The following is a 20,341-nucleotide window of genomic DNA, read 5'->3' on the forward strand; positions in this document are numbered from 1 at the left end:
TACGGCTGTAATATTCCTATGTTTTGGTCAAAATTCATGAAGTGAGATTCCAGATGAACTTATAAGCAGTCACCAGATATTAAATTAAAGGGTAAAATACTTTTTTTAGTCTCATAAAATAAAAGTAGAATTTATTTTGATACTATAATTATGACAGATCTCGTTTTTAGTCTCATAAAATTTATAATCACATATTTTTAGTCCAAAAAATTTATGGTTTTGGAACTAAAAAGGCATTATAATTTTGGAACTAGAAAGGCCCAAATCCACATCTTTTGAAACTAAAAAGACGTGATTTTGAGTTTTATGAGATTAAAAGCGTCACCTACCATAGTTGTGATATCAAAATAAATTTTGTCTTTGTTTCATATGATTAAAGAAAACATTTTGCCCTTAAATTAATAATTGTTCGATTGACTATTATTTTCTTTCAAATGCTTTTGATTTGCTGTGTTTGTTGATGTCCCGACACGGCCGATTGTGATCATGTTATGACAAGATGAATTTTTTTTGGTAAATTTGATGATATTTTTACATTGTTTACATCTTAATATTGTTAATTATAAGTTTAAATGCATTTTTAGTTTTGTGGATAAGGTTATTTGCTATTTTCGTTCTTTAATTTTTTTAAGGTGGAATTTTGATCCTGCATTTTTTCAATTTTCATGGTTTTAGTCCTTTTCTAGCTAAATTTTACCCTTCTTGCAAGAAAAATGTATGTCTCTAACATGACATTTCAAAATTAAGGTTTTTGTTCCTACCGACCCATTTATGTCAGCATTTTGTTTTACAACTTTCTAATATAGTATTTCGGTCCTACATCTTTTTAATTTTCTTGATTTTAGTCTTTTTTTAGTCGAAATTCACACTTATCGTGGATGGAGTTAAACTCCGGCGAACAAAAGGACTGAAATTGTAAAATTAGAAAGATGTAAGACAGAAATGCTAGCATAGAATCTTGAATGAAGAAAACACCAAATAACTTAAATTACCAAAAAAAATAAATAGACTTAATCCTTAATTTAAATTTTCCGAAGTAAAAAGTGGCTAAAGTCAAGAAATTATATTTAACGGATAGCATCTAATTAACGTTTTTCAATATTAATATAATTATGTAATTATTATTTTTATAAAAAAAATCGAAAAAACTTATAATCGTGTATAAAACTGAAATAGTCCTACTTATAGAATGTATTTGGTAGTTAGCATAGAAATTGATGTTGGTAAGCTTTTCACATTGATTTGCAAATAAAAAATTTGAACGGTTCTTAAATCCTATTCTAATGGCGCACCTCTCTAGTGAAGTGCTTTGATAGAACAATCATGATATTCATAAAAAACTTAAGTAGAGATAATATCTCGCACAAAGGGCACCTATATATAGTTGAAAGCCACATCATTTAGCATCATCATTGAAACGAAGCTATATGCCCGTTCCAACACTACAAAAAATAATGACATTGTCAACAGCAAAAATCCCTTAAAAAATCAGTGGAATTCGTTGCTAATTAATGTTAGCAAATATTTAGATAGAAAAATATTTATTTGATAATTAGTTCGTCGCTGATTTTAATATCGAATTTTAGTATCTAATTAGTTCGTCGCTGATAATATGTTGAACAATTTCAGACAGGAACGAGGGATGAATTGAAAATTCGTGATCAAAGCACAATTGACACATGGCAAATTAAAAAATCTTTTCACTTTCAATTGTCAACCTTTTCTTGCTAAGGCTAGTCTAGTATTTGTATGTGGTCTCTTTCTCTTGATGCTTTGTTGGAAATGACTTTTATGTCCTTGATGTGATTTTTATCTCCATTAGATAGAGACGCAGATATCTCGTTTTTTAGAAAATTTGAGCTCGCTGCAATAAGATATTCTCAATTCCAATTATATGATTGTAGGCTCAATTCTCTCTATAAACATAGTCTATGTTTGGTGAGCAATTCAGTGAGTACCCTTCAAGTCAGTTTACACATTTCAACTCAATTGGTAAGAACGAATCACTTTCAATTATATAGTTGTAGGCTGAATTATCTTATCTGCTGACATGAAGTCTGTGTTTAATGAGTAATTTATTTGTACTCTGTGGTCCCATTTGGTTCGTGTGATTAAACATGATAAAATTATTTATCATGACTAATCACACATTTGGTTAATATTATTACAGTTCGGTATTAATATTGAAACTGATATTATTAATCACTATGTATGTATAATGAATCAAACCTATTTAACTGATAAAATTAATCCTATAAATTAATATTAATTTCTTTCCAAATTTACTTTTGGACTCTCTCCTCTCTTTCTCCTCGTCCCACTCTCTCCCCTCTTTCTCCCATTTTTTTTTCTCTGCACGACTTAATAGACGCTTATTCCTCTTTCTTTTTTGAATATTTGAAAAATATTTGAGTTTTTATCATTAATTACTTAATTGAATACGTATTTCCAACTTTGAATTTATAGAAATATAGACAACAAAAGAAAGAAAATATTTCAAAAATTAATTTTATTTTAAGCAATTATATTTCAATAAATAATTTAGTGATTTTTTTTATTTTTTTAAAACCATTCACAAGTTACAATATAAAAATGTAAATACTGTAAAAATAAATACCCTTTTTAGTTTCTTTACATTTAATCATACGTAATAATCCTTTCAACCAAACACCATATTATATTATCAAATGATATTATCCTATTTAATCTATCACACGAACCAAACAAAGATAAATCATATATAGTGTTAGGACATACACTTACACATAGTGATGATTATAACCAAAATCACGCAAACTTTTTAAAAGAAGAAAAGCTCAAAACAACTTAGTTAACACTTTTCAACTCAATCCGCAAGAATGGATTACTTTCATTTAAATGATTTTGGGCTTGATTTTTTCCATCAGATGAAATTTTTATTAATGAATAATTTCCAAATACTCTGTAAATTATATATAATATCCGGACATACACTAACACATGACGTGATGATCAGAATTGAAATCACCAACCAGCAAAACTAAAAAAGGAGAAGTCAAATCAAGAATTAATGATCCTAGTATGGACAGGGCATGAGGTGAGAATGATGAAGAAGAAATGAGGAGGGGCATAATTTGTAGTATTGGGAACAAGTGGACAAGAAGGTGGCCACATAGAGACAAGCAATGGAGGTTGAGTTGGTGGGCAACAACGTTTGACGTGTAGTGGAATTACACTTATCCTCTTCATGCATCCCCAAACCCGTTTTTGGACCATAACGTGAAAGTCTACAGCAGCCTCGTATTATCCCAAAAGCGTGCTTTCTCACTTCGTGGACAATATCCATACAACGTGGCTTTGGTAAATCAATCACGTTGGAACAACTCATAAATGTTTGTCTTGGCTGATTATTATTACCATCTTTGCAAATTTAGAGGGTCGTTTCGGTCGAGTATTTTATAAGCCTTAATGTTTTATAAAATATTTTAATAGTTTAAATATATTGGATTTTATTTTAAAGTGTTAATCATATTTAGGCCCTTTTTAAAAATAAAAAATTACACTTTTTATTCAAAAAATTTTAAAATTACACTTACACCCTTTTGAAAATTCTCTATTTACACTTAATTCAATTCCATTAGTGTTTGGATGGAAAAAGCATCAAATCATAAGAATTTAAAATCTTATGAATAGATATGTTTTTTTTAGAGGAAAAACGTCAGTTATATGAAGGATAAAAGTGAAATATTAATAAATTTGTGAGTGTATATTTGTCTATGTTAATTAAGATGAAATAGCAAAAGATTTTATTTCAAAAAAAAAATAAAAGGAAAAAGCATTGGACTTACTTTTCTCTGAGAAGTTTATAAGATTCTAAATATCTTATTTTAATATATCATAAGCTTTTTTGAAAAAAAAAATTAGCCAAATAGTTTTATGGAACTGATAAGCTCTCAAACATCTTATCAGATAACTAGAAAAAGATTTGTTATTGCCTAAATTTTAATGGTATTCGCTAAAATGAGTACATTAATTATGTTTAAATAATATCAAATACAAAAACTTAGCTTATCCACTATGATAAAAATATTTGCAATGGTTCTTAGTCGTTACAAATATTTTAGCCACGCTAGCAAAAATTAGTTCCAATAAACGTCGCATTGCCGTAGACAATGACTATTTAATACAATTATTTATTTCTAACTATAACAAATATTTATAATTAAATATTATATTTTCTATAGTGGATGTTTCGAAAAGCTTATAAGCTCAATCAAACACCACATTAATTATTATGTTGCCCTCATAGAGTTGCTTACAAGAACCAGTTCTTTTGGAAAAAATTCTTACCCAATCAAATTCGATTGAATCAAACCAATTAGAGAACAAGTGTGATACACTCATCATTTTATTGGTCACTTTCTTTAAACAATAGACCAAGGTAAATATTCGAGAATAAACGCGATGGATGTCTTCTCCAACCAGCCAATCAAGATTTGTTAATTTACTATTCCACCCCCATGGCGTTTGTCATATTCCAAAAGAGCCCAACTTCTTCCATGAAAGAATTATCATTAAAAACAAGCATGTAAAGTCACTCTTTTTGCTGTGTTTGGGTTGTCTTGGTTTAACAACATAGTCTAATTCTTGGTTATGTTAACTCCTTTTTGACATGGGATGTTTGTCCCTATGTCTTTGTTGGATTATGTAGTCCTAAGTATTCACGATTAATGTCCCATTAGATTTCATCGAATAATCTGGTCGGCTTCCTGGTGTTTTTTCAAAAGTTAATTACTGGTAATGGGATCCAGTTCACGATCAAATCTCAAAATCCGACCAAATTGAGAAGGGTAAAAAGGTAAAAACACTTTGAGTATGTGAAAGTTGTGTTGAATATAGAGGTATTTGCAATAATTTCTATTTTTATGGTGCGAATACTACTAAAAAAAATTGCAACATCTAACCATGGCTAGTTGTTATGGTTAAAGACAAAATAACCATAGCAACTGATCGTGACTATGGCCATGCAACGGTTGTTGGCCGTGTATCTACGAGGTGGTTAAAATATTTACCATGGCTAAAAGTGTGGGCAAATATTTTTACCATGGGTTTTAGCCATTATAAATAACTTTTTCTTAGTGAAAAATCTAAGTTTTTACATTGATTTTATTTAACCATGGCCAATAACAATTATTTATCATGATTTTTAGTCTGTGGTTATTAAAATTGTAGCCAATAGTCGTTTGTTTTAGTAGAATAAGTTGTAGAGAAAGTTGGAGAAATTTGAAGATAAAAGTGAAAAGTAGAGAAAAGTTGATGTTTTGAGTATTTGGAAAAACAAATTAATATTTATAATTCTCCTAATAAGCTGCAGAAGTTGGTAAAAAATTGCATACATGTTTTGTTGTAAATCAATTTAATTTAAGAAACTTAAAAATAAAAGCTATAAATTAAAAATATTATTTTTAATTTATTTTCAATAATAAACTAATAAAAAATGCTTATTTTAAAAATATTGGTCACTAACCCTTTGTGGAACTTAATATATTGTGGGAATGTCACTTTGTTTGGATTTGGTTTTAAATTGTGCACAAATATAATTTCTTGATTTTTATTTAAAAAATGAAAAATCTGTTTAATATTATTAATAGTTCTAAAATCTTATACTAATTAATTAATTTAATATGTTAAATAGGAAATTATGTCTTGTTTCCTTATCTTCAAATATGCAGTAAAGATGATTTTCTAAAATATATAGAGTCATATTCTCAACTACATGCTTGAAATTTTGATGAAAAATAAATGTATTTTAGTATTTTTAATTTTTCTCCAAACATAAATATATTAATATTTTTAAATGCTTGTGAATTTTCCTAAAAAAATAGAAAGTCTAACATAAATAGGTCAAAAATAAGATTGTGACCAGCGTGAACGATCAAGTAGTGTAATGGTTGTACTCTATTTTTCTGTAAAAAAATATCACGATTTTGAGTTCAGGGAAAATTGAGGAACCATCGTCGACAATGGTGATACTTTGTTCTTGTGAAAGATAAGTCACGAGTTTAAGTCTAAACAGAGTTGGAGAACCAGCTTTGATCTTTTCTAAAAAAAAAAAAAAATCATGTCATCTATATTGATATAAACGCCTTTACAAACGACGATTTGCGATATCGCAATATTAATTTTTTTATCGTATCGAATATCAAGAATACTTTTAAATAGATTATTTATTTATTTTTATATAAAATATGATGTATTAATTTATATATTTATAAAATATATTTAAATAAAAAAATTATTTATTATATAACATTAAAAGGGTACTCCACGACAGGTGTAGTTTATAAAAAGGAAAATTGGACAAAGTGTATCTCCACTTAAAATTCTTGTCCCCCTCCCATTGCATTTGTATGCATCACGTGGGCGCCACGTGTGTCTCACGTGAAGCCTACCCCGTTTAAGATTTCAAGTGGGACCACAAATGACGCTCACACCGGATTACAATTGGGCCACTCGTTTTCGTCCACTTGCCCTCCCACTTTTAATGTGTGGAAAATTCCCCTTCGGTGCTCGTACACCTGCTCGATTTGTGGCTGCAGTTATATCATCAGCAACTTTTAATGAAATTTTTTAAAATTTAAAAATTAAAGATCAGAAATTCTCTTTTGAAGATTTTAATATTTTAAAAGATAATTGATATGAGATGAATACTTTAAAAATAATAATCGTATTTAATCAAAAAAATTTATTTAATATTTTTATTTAGTCGCATTATGTCTATAAATGTTTTACATATATAAATGATAATAAGAAATTTATAAAACACGATATGAAAGGATAAATATCGTAAGTATTGCATACAACAAAAATTTATGAAAAATATTTTGTTTAATTATATGATTGATTCCACGTACTTCTAATTACATGTGCAGTTACAGTATAAACACTACCCTTTTATAGGATTCGATATAATTACACGTAAATATCATGTAATTTAAAAATTATATTTAGTACCCTTAATATTTATTTTTTTTCCTAACAAATAAATCAGTCCGATAGTTAAAATTTATAGAATTTGCTAATATTAGCAAAAATAAATAAAAGTATACTTTTACTCACAATTGGCTTATTAATAATTTATTGCAAATTAAACAAATCTTTTACGATCAAATTATTTTTATATCTTCACCCTTACACTTATAGTTTAGTTAAAAAAAAATTATCTGACCCCAACAACGTGCATGAGATGGGTGATGCGGACGAGCGTGGATGCATGAGATGGAAGGTCTGAGCATGTAGGCAACACCTGTCTTTGATAAAATTAGATTTCTTAACGAAATATGATCATAGTGTTTGAATTTGTGTTTTGAGTATTTTATTTTGTGTTTTTTGGAGATAAAAAGAAAAACAAAAATAAGTAATTGTGTGTTGAAAATAGATTGTATGTTTGAATTTGTGTTTTGAGGTAATTTAAAATATTTTAAAACAAGTAGTGTAGTTAATGTTGGGATTTGAGAGACAAAAATCATTGTTCATTATTAAATCATGTATTTTTTTTATATATATTTTTATATTAAATATGTAAATACATAACATATTATATTTAACGTTGTAACTTTAGGAGACAAAAATCACTATTTATTGTCAAATCATGTCTCATATATTATATATATAAGTGTGTATATATACATATATCATATATAGAAAGTTGAAAAATTAAAAAAAAAAATACATAGATAAGGCGTAAAACCACAAAAATAAACATTGAGTATGTTTTATCTTGTTTTAAAAAATACGAAATATGAATCCAAACATAGTGTTAGGACCATGTTCTGATTTAGGTAAAAGTAAAACTAATTAATTTGTATTGCAGCCTAAAATTTTCCCCATGACACTGATCATAATTTCATTATATTTTCTAGTTATTCTTTCTTGTTTTCGATAAAATTATTCATTTTCAATTAACACAGTTGATTCCTATCCTACTTAAATTATTTATATTTCTTTATATTGTTGTATGGATACTTATATCGTCGTTTCTTAATATTTGGTATGATTATGCATAGATTTTATGTGATTTAGAAAATTACGTTTAATACCCTTAAAATTTATTTTTATCTAACAAACAGATCCCTCAATTAGTCAAAATTCACTTAATTTATCAATATTAAACAAAAGAACTGAATAGAAAAATTGTATTTTTACCCGCAATTGAAGTAGTACTGACCTTTTGCAAATCAAATAAATATTTTTTCTGACCAAACTAATATAATTGTAGTTTTCTCAGAGAAAAAATTATTTAATATGTAATAAGCCGGTAATAAATCAACTGAGAGTAAATACGGATTTTTTTATTCAATTTTTTTGCTAATATCAACAAATTCGATGAATTTTAATTACTGTAGAGATATATTTATTAGATAAAAAATAAATATTAGTTTTACTAAGGCAAGATATTATAATTATGCCATTGTTGTATTATATTTACATAATTATATTGTATGGTACCTATATCTGGCCCCTTTTTCCATATGTACAACCTTGACTTAATGCGCCGTGTCACACCCTATAACAGTCTCTAACAAGATTTTTACAGAGAGAGCGTTTCCAAATAAACCACTGTAAAAATTGGGGGAGAGCGAGAGAGTCTTTTCTTGTTCTTTTCCTTCTTGAGAACGAAAGCTCTCAATCCACGAATTTCCCCGTTTCACACTAAGTGCGTGTGATTGTGCGTGAAGAATTTTCCAACATACCATATATGTTGTGTTGTATGTATAGGTGTAGAGAGAGAAAGTAGGGGGGGAGTAGTGACATAGTGAGGGAAAAAGGAGGGGGAGGAGGTGAGGAGAGAGAAACACGTAAACGGATAGTGGCCAAGCGTACAACGAAGGATACAGGGACGAACACGACGCACCACCACTGTCGACGACGCCGTTTCGTGTCTCTTTCGCCAATTTACTAGTATTAATTTTGCGTCTGTCGTCCTCCTCCTACTATACATCAATGGATGAGTGCTCGGTTTGTTGCTGTTGAGTCTGTAATTGGCTCGATTTTTTGTGGGATTTTGGTTTTAAGTTTATTGACGATTTGGGTTCCCTCTTTCCCGAAATGGCGAGTTCTTTTGCCCCGGAATTTAGCTTGGCAGGGATTGACGATGTCCAAGATTTCCCATGGGTATGTATCTTTCTCTATCCGCGTGTGTGTGTTTGCGATGAATGCATATGTGGTCTGTAATTGGATGGTGGTGCATGGTGCAGCAGAGTGGAGAAGGATCATCAATGTCGTGGGAGAGGTACAAACATCTCTGTGATCTCATGCAACTGGGAAACAAGGCATTTCGTGAAAATCGATTGGATCAGGTTAATTGCTGCGCGTTCTCCTTGTTGGGGGCATTTTTGGTCTCTTAACTTTCTTTGTTGTTGTTGTTTTCTCCTTTTAAATTCTTATTTATTTCTTATTACGAAAAGTGTGCCTTTGTTTTTTTGAGAAAAGAAGTCTGTGTGGGTTGCAGTGTTTTCCTTTAGAACGGAGTTCGTTGAGAACATTGATTGGTCTTATGTGTGGTATTGGAATTTAATATAAGTATAGTTTTAAGTTGATTGCTTATTCGGATTTTATGTTCTCTATCCAATGAGGTTGTCTGTGTTGCTCTGTATGGTGTTCACCGAGCTTGGCATTATTGGAGAAGTAATCTCAACTTTCATGAAAGGAAATTCGGCTGTAAAGAATCTTACTGGTGCATATTTTCATTTGCCATTGCCATTTTGTGTGTCTCATATATTGAGGTCTTAGAGGAAACCTGCTGGAATAATATCAGGAGTTGCTGAATTATAATTGGTCGACACACTGATTGATATGTGAATCCGAAGAGATGCTGTACTTCTTGAGGGATAGACTGGATTATCATGTTTCCATTCTTGGTGGCACACAGCATGCTAGAATCATCATCTACTTGTTAATCCCATCATATTGTTGTTCTCATACTTCGGGGGCTACTGTGGAGAACTCTCCATAACGGCCTAGGTCTCTGCCGGGGGCTAATGTGGAGAACTCTCCCTAGAGGGCAGAAGCCTAATAAACCAATGCTGCATGAATATAGATGGCTGAAATGGTGAACTTCTCATCCCTGTGGAAGAAACAATCATGGTACTTCCATAATTACTAATTAGTATTAGCCTCTGGGCCAAGATAGTTACATCTTTTTGAAGGTTAGCCGACTTTGTTGGCTCATTTGGCACGTGACTGAGTCCACTTACTGATGGTTCTGATTTGGTAAAACGTGATCAAGTAACAACTTTAGGACTTACGAAATGTTATTTGTCAATTTCTGCTGTTGGTTGAAGATTTGGATCGCATGGTGTGAACAGATTCCCTATATGCTATGTTTTGGGCTTATCAAGATAATCTAGGTAGCATTTATTGTGCTCCGTCAGACAGATCAATTTTTTTCATTTGGAGAGAACATTGGGTGGGGACTAGGGAATGACGGCTGACTTTCTATAGGAGTTTTAGCTACTGGATTATAACGGGTTCATCTGCTCCTTGGGAATGCCCCTGTGTACATGCATTTTCTGCTTTTCCCTTTGTAATTCCTGCTTTTCATGTTTGGAAGACAGAATAGTAACATCTTTTCGCAATGATTGCCAATATTTGATGGAAAACATCAGACTTTCCTATCTGTCTGGAAAAGTTGAGAGCATGCTACCCGTGGTCATCACAAATGAAGTTGTTTAATGTGTTGCCTTAAGACTCTGTACATATTCTATCGTGGTACCTAATGTCCTAGTTCGGACGACTCTCTTTTTTTTTTTTCTTTTATTCTTCAGCCTGAGGTTAATATATACTCTTTAATAAAATTAGAGGGCCTTAAGGTTTGTTGGTAGTATTTTATGCAAATGAGAAACATATTTGTGTTTTATGGGGACTTAAACTTTGGTGATAGTTATTGATGTTTTTTTGTAATTGTGCACTTGTGAGTATTATAGTACGCCTTTTACCCTGACTCTCATCAATTAGCTTGTGCTGGTGACCAGCAAATAAAGGAAGCTTTTCAACGTGAGTATTGTGCATTATTTAATACATTGATTTTACATTGAATTCTTAGGCTTAAGCTTTATCAAGTGAACCAATGCTAAATGGCATTAGCTCAATCTGATTAACATTGTGCATATAGTTAATGAAAAGCAGAATACTACTTATTGTGCCTGTCTGGCCTATATATTCTCCATGTATAGCCACTTTGGCATGCATGAAATTATTACTGTCCAACTTAAATAATATCAGGTCTTTTAATGATATTTCTTGATTACATGCGACCTGAAACTTTTATTTCCTGACTTACATGTTTGCTATTTTCCTCTTTGGTTTTGTTTTTCTTCAGGCCATTGAGTTTTACTCAAGAGCCAACAATATTAAACCAGGTGATCCTATTATTCTAAGCAACCGATGTGCTGCATATCTGCGGTAAGTCGTGGCTAACCATGATCTCTTATTTGCATGTCACAAGGTATTCTTATTTATAATATCTGAGTCCTGCCTATTTCATTGGCACCCATGATCATTAATTTTGTGCTTCATGCTTCTTGTAACTGCGAACTTCCTCCAGGATCAGCCAATTCCTTAAACACAGGCCTCCTTCTGCTTCGGAATACCGGCCATTGAGTGGGTTGGATCCAACAACTCATGCCGGCGTATGTTCCAGTACTTTTTGTCTTCCCCATTTTACATTTTCTTGCCTCGATATTATTCGAACAGTCTTAGTAATTTAATTTGTTATCCTTACTTTAGCTTGCGTTGAAGGATGCTGAGAAGGTGATGAGTTTGCAAAGTAACTTAGCAACATCCTACATTCTCAAGGCAAATGCACTCATCCTGGTGAGAAAGCCCCGCCTCTTGGTTCAGTTTGCTTCATTATTTAGTTGTGGATAATATGCAAAGCTACTAGAAACCTAATCTATTTTAAAGATAATTGCTTTAATTATTATGCTTGTATTATTCTTATCAATTCATGATTAATAGTTATTTGTATCTCTAACTCATGTACATATTAGCTACTAATTGGATAGTCCCTGCAATGTTCTATCTATTGCCTGTTGTGGTTGTTCTCATATCTGGCTTTATTTGGCTTCGCGGTGCTTGAACATTGTGCTATAGTGCATGCTTTTATATTTTCTGGCCTCAATAATGCTCTCAACGTTGATATTCAACCTGATATTACTTGGCAGTTGGAGAAGTACGAGCTAGCTCGAGATGTTATATGTTCAGGCCTTCAGATTGATCCTCAAAAGTAATACAGAGATTTTTTTAAGATGGATATATCCTAACCTGACTGGTTTGGTACTAGTAATGCTTTTTATTTATGGAATCTGTGAGTAATCAATGAAATGTTTCACTTGCAGCAATTCTCTTCTGAATTTAGATAGGTCAACAGCCAATACATTTACAAGGAGAAACCATATAAAACCACAGCGCACTGATGATTATGATTGCACTCTTTGTTTGAAGTTACTGTATGAACCAATCACAACTCCTTGTGGGCATTCTTTCTGCCGATCATGCCTTTTTCAGTCCATGGACAGAGGTATTGTTACCTGTCTTTTCTTCCTACCTTTTTCTGTTCTTTATTTTCAAATAAAAATCCTTTATATCTCATTTTTATTCATATTTTGGATTAAATAATTTCAGGTAACCGATGCCCATTGTGTCGTACAGTTCTATTTATTAGTCCCAGAACGAGCGCGATCAGGTGAGTTTTTCTATGTTTTAAAAAGGTAGTAACATGTCTGCCATCTTCAGTCTATCTCAAGTAGTTATATACGCCACACACATGGCCACTAACTAAATTTTGCCAAGCGTGCGGTCATACTGCTCGTTTTGCAGAAGACAGACAACATTTTTATAAAGGAAGATGAGTGAAATTTAACTTGCTAAGCTCCAGGATTGAGGAATTTTTAATATAAAGACTAGCAAATAAGCGTGTAGAGGGCCTTTCCTTGAGTTTTTTGTTGTTTGCATCTAAATGTTCCTTGTGAAAATATGACAGGAAATGTTAATCTGAGTTGCATAGTATCAGTAAGAAAATAGAAGAATGCTATGTGTAAGGCAGATATAACTTATCAGTTGATTGGATTTTCCAGTGTCACATTGAACAACATCATACAGAAGAATTTTCCAGAGGAATATGCAGAAAGGAAATCAGAGCATGACAGTCTAACCTTTCCTGGTGTTGATTTGCTGCCTCTTTTTGTCATGGATGTTATCTTACCATGCCAGAAGTTTCAACTTAACATATTTGAACCTCGTTATAGACTTATGGTGAGCTGATCAAATTAGTTGTACATGCTGTGTTAACCAATTTAACATGTTTGCTTTAACATTATAATTTTTAAAGATATTAAATAATCAATGTTTCTCAAGTCGGATAATTTAAGCTGTAACATTAAGTGGCAAAGTAATATCTCATTACTGCCTGGCAGAGGGGCAAGGACCTAGCTTCAAGTCCTGGAGCCACCCAAATATGAAAATTCCTCGTGCGTGCATGTGAGAGTGTGCTGAGAACGTTAAATGATAAAATAAGGATTTGTTCAAAGACCATTTTCAATTTTATAGTCTTTCAAATTATGTTCTCCGAGTGTGTTCCAAATTCAATATAATTGTTTGTCTTTCAAATAGATGATAAACCGGGGAGCCTCCAACCATGGAAAAAACATCCTTTTCATGTTAAAAATGAACATATGAAATACATAGCATTTTTTATCTTTCACTATCTAGTTGCCTTTTTGTTGGCTGATTTGAGGTGCCATTATGAATGGGTTGAAACAGGTGAGGAGGATAATGGAAGGAAACCGAAGAATGGGAATGGTAAATTAATGCTAATTATTTCTTAGTTTTTTATTTATGAAAGTGTTTTGGTCATATATACTCACTTTTCCTGCCTGTGGCATCTTCATATGGTGTAGGCTGTAATTGACTCATCTTCAGGTTCAATAGCTGATTATGCATGTGAAGTGGAGATTACAGAGTAGGTGACTTGGAGGAGTTGTGTTATAGTTTTCTGAGTTATTTTAGAACAGATATATTATTTCATGGATTGCTTTGATTGGCACTTCAGGAACATAGATGATGATTACATTTCGTTCTTAATGCAGTTGTGAGCCACTTCCAGATGGGCGTTTCTTTTTAGAGGTAAAAATATAAATAAGCTTCACTTACTTTCTATTACTTTTCTTGTGTTGTGCAGTAACAACGAAAAATTTATATTATGAGTTCTGCACTATTCGTGTCAGTGTTAACTACTTTGCCCCCATAGATCTCTGACCTCTGATTTTGTCATGTATGAGATTGAATCTTTGTTCTATTCTGGCTTCTACAAATTTTAAGTTTAAATGGGTCATTATACCATAGTCAAGCTAGATATTTCAGTCTAAGCAACTATTGGGCGCAGGTCGAAAGTCGCCGGAGATGCCACATCATTCGAAATTGGGATCAAGATGGGTAATTTCCTTTACTGTCCAGTGCGTCTGCAATATATATTTACATGCATATGTTTCTCTGCGTATAAGCTTCTTTAATTGATTTGTTGTTTATATTACCACCATATATGAAGGTACCGCATTGCTGAGGTTGAATGGGTTGAGGACAGCTATCCACCCGAGGGAGCCGAGAGAGATGATGTAAGTGCTAAATTTTAAATCTGACATTATAGCGCTCACTTTTCAGGGATACTGGTGCTTCTGTATGAAATGAATTCAAATATGTAGAAGTACCTTCTGATATTGAGTGTACTAAATTGTGTCGCATGTTGGATTTTCCTAGCTTTTTCATTAAATTAAATCTGAAAAAAAAAAAACACTTAATGATTGAGAAATTGTAGGAAAAAGAATAATCCATTTCCTCAAGTGACAGTAAGATTACAGAATGCTTCTGGCATCTATCCTTTCTGCCTTTCCATTTTGTATTGCTTGTTTGTTCAGAAGTTTTAAATCATTCTGTGCTTGCCTGTTCTGATGGAGGTGTCCAAGTCTGGTAGTTCTGGGTTTACTTGGATTTATTTTTCAATGCTGCAGTTACTAGATATGACAAATAAAGCAGCAGCATTTGCTCGCCAGTGGATAAAGGATGCACAAGAAGCAGCGCAAGGAGGTAATTACCAACACAAGTTCTTTACTGAATATCTTTGTTAGTTTTTCATATTTTTATTTTCCAGCATGATGATTCTACCAATTCTTGTTGATTTCTGAGAAAGAAGTTGCTTACAGATAGAATACGGCTAGCAGAGCTTTTCAAAGCAGAGGGAATGATGCCCACCACACGGGACCCTGAGCGCTTCAGTTTTTGGGTATACTTCTTAGTGAATATTCTAGTCAATTCTGATGTAAACCTTGTCATTTTGTTAATGATATATAACATTGATGCAGCTTGCAACGTTAACAAATCGTAGACCATCAGAAAGATTAGATCTCCTTCGGATAAGAGATACAAAGGAGGTATTAGTGCTGACTATATATACATATATATGTATATAGTAATGTATTGCTTTTTTATGTGTAGAAATTTATATGTTGATACGGACTATTTGAAATGGGATTTTTGTAATACTTTTAAAATTATGGTCTAGCGAGTCAAATTTATTGGGTCTTGGGTCTGGGATAGGTCGAGACTCTAGTCCCAGTAAACTCACAATTGATCTATAACATGTTCCATGCCTACCAAAGCATCACAGTCTTAGCATGTGCCTCTTGGTTTTTCCGCAGATAAATTTATCCACCATTACGTTTTATAGTGTTATTATGTCAAGTTCATCTTCTTTGGTCTCAGATTAGTTGCTTTTCATGTTTTCTAGATGCTCTACAGATCAACTTAGTAGGTGATCTTTATGAAGTCATATGGGTACCTTGAGGCAGCACCAAATATAGATGATTGTACCATCTGCCATGCATTTACTGAACTTGGATCTGTTTCACATTTTGTACGTTCTTTTTTGTTCATTTTCTTCATCATACATCACCTTTATCTTTCTGGAATTTTCTTGCAGAGGATTAGACGAGCACTTCTTTATATGAAGGCGGAAGAGCAAGGATGTAGACTGCAATAAAGACGATCAATTATGTAACATGTATTCTTCGAAAATTTACAATTGTTAATACACCTTTGTTCATTTACAGGCTATTCATATTCTTTGATCCACATCTAGAAGTGGATCACTCCCTACCTTCAGAAATTGGGATAAAAACAAAGAAAGAGGAAGAAATATACATGTTGCTTTTGCGAGAACCTACATTCCTACTGTAAAAATTTTTACCAACATACAATAAATATTTGATGATTATAATCGCTGTAATTTGCAGTTGCATCAAAAGATTCCAGCATAGTAGCAATTCTATGAACTTCTATTTGAATGCAGTGGAATGTAGATACTTGGAGATTATTGTGGAAAATGATTGATATGAAGAATGCAGGAGCTAAAGTTTCTTGGGATGTTGTGTTGTGTCCCAAAGAGGAAGGCGAAATGGGGTTAACATTCATTCCTGAATGGAAGAAAGCTATCATCATGAACATATTTATAGGAAGCTTCTGATTACTCTGATATGGTAGACGACCTCCAAACTTTATGCCATGATTTCTGGGCTAATTTGTTAGATGATTTCAAATCTTTAATTTTGGAGAAGTCTTGCCAAAAACGTTCCCCGTAACTCCTGGACTAACTTGTTCAAGCAACCATGTTGAAATCCTATTAGCCCCAGGTTCTCTGTTAAATTTGTGTAACCTGGTTTTGTATTGGGGCAATTTTTGTTTTTGTTTTTTTTATTTTTTCTGGATGCTGCAGCTTATGGATTGTCTAGCGGCTGCCTCGTCGAGCGAATTTCTTTTTTAAAGCACAATGAACAGTTTTGTCATTAGGTATGGAAATTTAGGGGACTGATTAAGGGCCTTTCTCATGAAAAAGGTTCCTTCTTCCATCAGGTTTGAGTTCCCAGAGATTTAGAGGCTACTGTTTGGCTTTTGGATGGGAGACATCTCATGCTTCAATTGTGACATTAGGAATAAAGCTTGACCGATAAGACTTTTGTGTGTGGAATCACATATGTCAGTATGGTCTGCATAGCGTTCTTACATTGCCTGTTGGTTTAATTACCTTTGCATGAGATTTCTATCCTAGAAATCGTGTAAAGACTATGTTACCTTTTGGACAACTTTTGATTTCATTACATAAGGTTATTTTCACTTTTAATTCCAATTTTACGGGTCAGCACTTTTGGTCTCTAAATCTTAAAATTTTGACACTATTGGTCATATGCCGTTTAATGTTAAGGAAATGGACTTGACAAATAAATGTTTTAATTACCTTATGTTTTTTAAGAAAAGATTAAAAATCCCCTGTGTTTTAAATAACGGCTAAAAAACTCCTGTATTTTGAAAAAAAAAAATACTTTTTTGATTTGTTTGACTAAAATACTTTTCTTGATTTTATAGAATTACCCTTCTTTATTTCTTTTATTTTGAGATTTTTTTGGTGGTTTCTCTCTCTCTTTCTCTCTAATTATTTTTAATACATTTATTTAAATATTAAAATATCAAACAAGTATGTCAAATTTAATTTTTACTTTTTAATAATTAAATTAATAAATTAAATAAACATTATATAAAAAACTAATATATTAAAGTTTAATTTTTAAATTTAAATATATATGAATATAAATATTAATTAATTATAGCAATTATATATTATTAGTTAATTTAAAATAGAATTATCTAATATTGAAATATCAAATAATATGAGATTTACTCGATAATTAAATTTTCATACGCAATTCAACTTAATAGAAATTACTGCTTTCATTTGCCGACATTTTTTATTCTTAGTTTTTAATTTAACTTATTTTTGTTAATCTTAACTTATTTTTTTAATAAATTATTTTAAGAAAAATATATTGCTCTTTTATTATTTCTTTATCAGTTCTTTTCTATTTCTATCTTCAATAAAATTAACTCATTTTTTATTTATGATTTTATCATTACTAAGTTTTGATATGAAAATATAATTATACAATTAATTCAAATTTAGTTCACAACTAATGTAAGTATACAATCTCTTAAATCTTACTTTTACTTGTTGTCAATATTTATTTCCTATATAGAGTTTTACTTTAATCAATGTAAATCAACCATGACAGATATGGATATAATTTCAAACTTAAAATATTGCTGCTCATTTAGTATAAGCATATAGATATCATTTGTATATAATGTAATATTATTATGTGAACAGAAATCTAGTGTTCATTACTGACATTATCTTTGTTGTGTTCATTTAATTTTGTTGAAATCTGTTAACATCACAACAAAGTCTATAGACCATTTAGACAACCCATGCATTGGATTGCAAATTGGATGACGGTTATGAAATCAACTGATGAGGGTTGGGTTTAAATGTTCCAAGTCAAGGACCTCGAGATTGGGCATCAATTATCCTATGGAGACTTGCACTAAGCATCGTATTCATTTGATGAGTGTCGTGTTCCATGACGACAGATGTTGGACATCTATACGATCTTAGTGGGTTGGTTTACTAGGTGTCAAATCGACTGAACTAACTCGTGGGGATCGTTATATGGAAGCCTTGGAGACTTGATCGGTATATAAGTGGATTCCCCAGCTCTGATAATTTGGGAGCTAGTCCTCAAACTTAAGGAACCACGTAGTTACATTCATACAGTGACTGTATTTTAGATATGGTGAGAGGTGATTGCATCACAAACACGGTCATCATAACCCTTATATAGTTCGGTTAGAATATAAAGTATGGACGGTGAGTTTTAAGAAGAGGACACATCCCCTATTAGTCTGTGATAGCGGTATTTCCTTATGCACTTGGAGATGAGTCAGCTATGTCGAGAAATTAAGTGAAACACAATCTCAAGTATGAAAGCATATATGTCTAGTCTAAAATAAAAACTGACACCAAATTTCATACCCTAGACCGAGGCCGAGAGACGATAGACAGAAAGATCATACCCACAAAAGAGTTTGGGAGCCCAAACATTCACACATATATTTACCTTGTCTTAGATGGCCAACTATAATAGCGAGCTTTTATGATCAATAGTTCAATAAAGATGATTAGTTACACTTAACTTTATTGGAAAGACCATACCCACTAACTTGATATGATCAATGAATAACTTTTATTGTTTACGCTTAACCCTTTTTTGTTAGGAATTTGTTCAAAAATATTGATAAAATTTTAATTTTACACTTGTAAAAATAAAAAAATAATAATTTAACCTCATTCTATGACATATGCCTAAAAATATTAATTGAGTGATATAATTTTAATTTTTTATCATCAGTTCTATGGTCAGCATTTTATGTCCTGCCTAACCCTACATGAAAATTATAAATATATATGAAAATGTATAAACACAAATATAATATATAATTACAAATATAATAACTATACGGACTATTTATTTATTTTGTACAATAAATTCAAATTTAAATAAATATATATAATATTCATAAATACCTCAATGTAGGTCCTGGATGATCCTTTGCTGTTATGCTTATTTTCTCTTTAGTAGTTAATTTAGCATTATTAAATTTCATATTTTGTGGATATAATTATGTGATTTATAATCATCTATTTATAAATTTAATATTAATAGTGTGAAAAAAATAATATACATATAAGATGTTTATTATACTTTAGTTTATAAAGATAAAGTTTAATTTTAGCTAATTATTCAGGCAAAACGTTATTGTTTAGTTGATGATATTTATGGTCCCATATGTTAAAAACAAGAAATAAAAAAAAGGACAAAAGAAATTCTATAAAAACCTAAAGCAGGACTTACCTAAGTTGTGAAACGCCCAATACCAAGCTATTCTTTGTCCCATCTTTCTGACGTAATAAATGGGTAGGGGTCTGCCAAACTCCCCGTCTAGGCACAGGCGGCTTTTTCGAAAAAAGAAAATCTTTGTCCCATTTTTAAATTATTTATATTAATATAAATAATAAAGTAATTTTTTTCGATAACCGTAAATTTTATTAAGTAAAGGGTACAACCGTACAATACAATAATGTTCAAAGTGCGGTTTCTCCCTAGACAGATCAAGAGATACGCCATAATTTATAAAGCACACAAAAACTAAGGGTGGTAGTGTAACACTCAGTATTCTCTGTCGAATATCCTCTAAGATAAGAAAAGTTAGGGAGTCACCCGTCCGATCCATCTGCTCCATTAGCCGTAGATTGCGTTCCCGCCATATATGAATAATAAAGTAATTATAAGTCATAAGATTAATTTTTAGTTACTTCTTTCTATTTATTTCCAAAACATCTTAATAAATTGTGACCACAAAT

General features: G+C 31.6%; 1 protein-coding gene across 3 annotated transcripts; it reads left to right on the forward strand.

Annotated features, from left to right (window-relative positions):
- Nucleotides 8,628-16,336, forward strand: LOC105157950 (LON peptidase N-terminal domain and RING finger protein 1). 3 transcript variants are annotated; one of them, XM_020692778.1, is made up of 18 exons: nt 8,628-9,153; nt 9,237-9,338; nt 11,360-11,442; nt 11,585-11,669; nt 11,767-11,853; nt 12,204-12,265; nt 12,378-12,559; nt 12,664-12,724; nt 13,116-13,293; nt 13,801-13,839; nt 13,938-13,999; nt 14,127-14,163; nt 14,423-14,472; nt 14,585-14,651; nt 15,045-15,120; nt 15,237-15,316; nt 15,396-15,464; nt 15,832-15,977. In XM_020692778.1, the coding sequence occupies exons 1-18, from the start codon at nt 9,088-9,090 to the stop codon at nt 15,874-15,876; spliced, it is 1,431 nt and encodes a 476-aa protein (XP_020548437.1). In that variant the 5' UTR covers nt 8,628-9,087; the 3' UTR covers nt 15,877-15,977. The 3 variants fall into 3 exon arrangements, with proteins under 3 accessions (XP_020548437.1, XP_011072801.1, XP_011072802.1); XM_011074499.2 differs by lacking the exon at nt 15,832-15,977 and adding an exon at nt 16,013-16,336 and having other exon boundaries at nt 8,630-9,153; XM_011074500.2 differs by lacking the exon at nt 15,832-15,977 and adding an exon at nt 16,013-16,336 and having other exon boundaries at nt 8,630-9,153; nt 9,240-9,338.

Source organism: Sesamum indicum, linkage group LG3, assembly GCF_000512975.1.
Source record: "Sesamum indicum cultivar Zhongzhi No. 13 linkage group LG3, S_indicum_v1.0, whole genome shotgun sequence".
In the NCBI taxonomy this organism is placed as follows: domain Eukaryota; kingdom Viridiplantae; phylum Streptophyta; class Magnoliopsida; order Lamiales; family Pedaliaceae; genus Sesamum; species Sesamum indicum.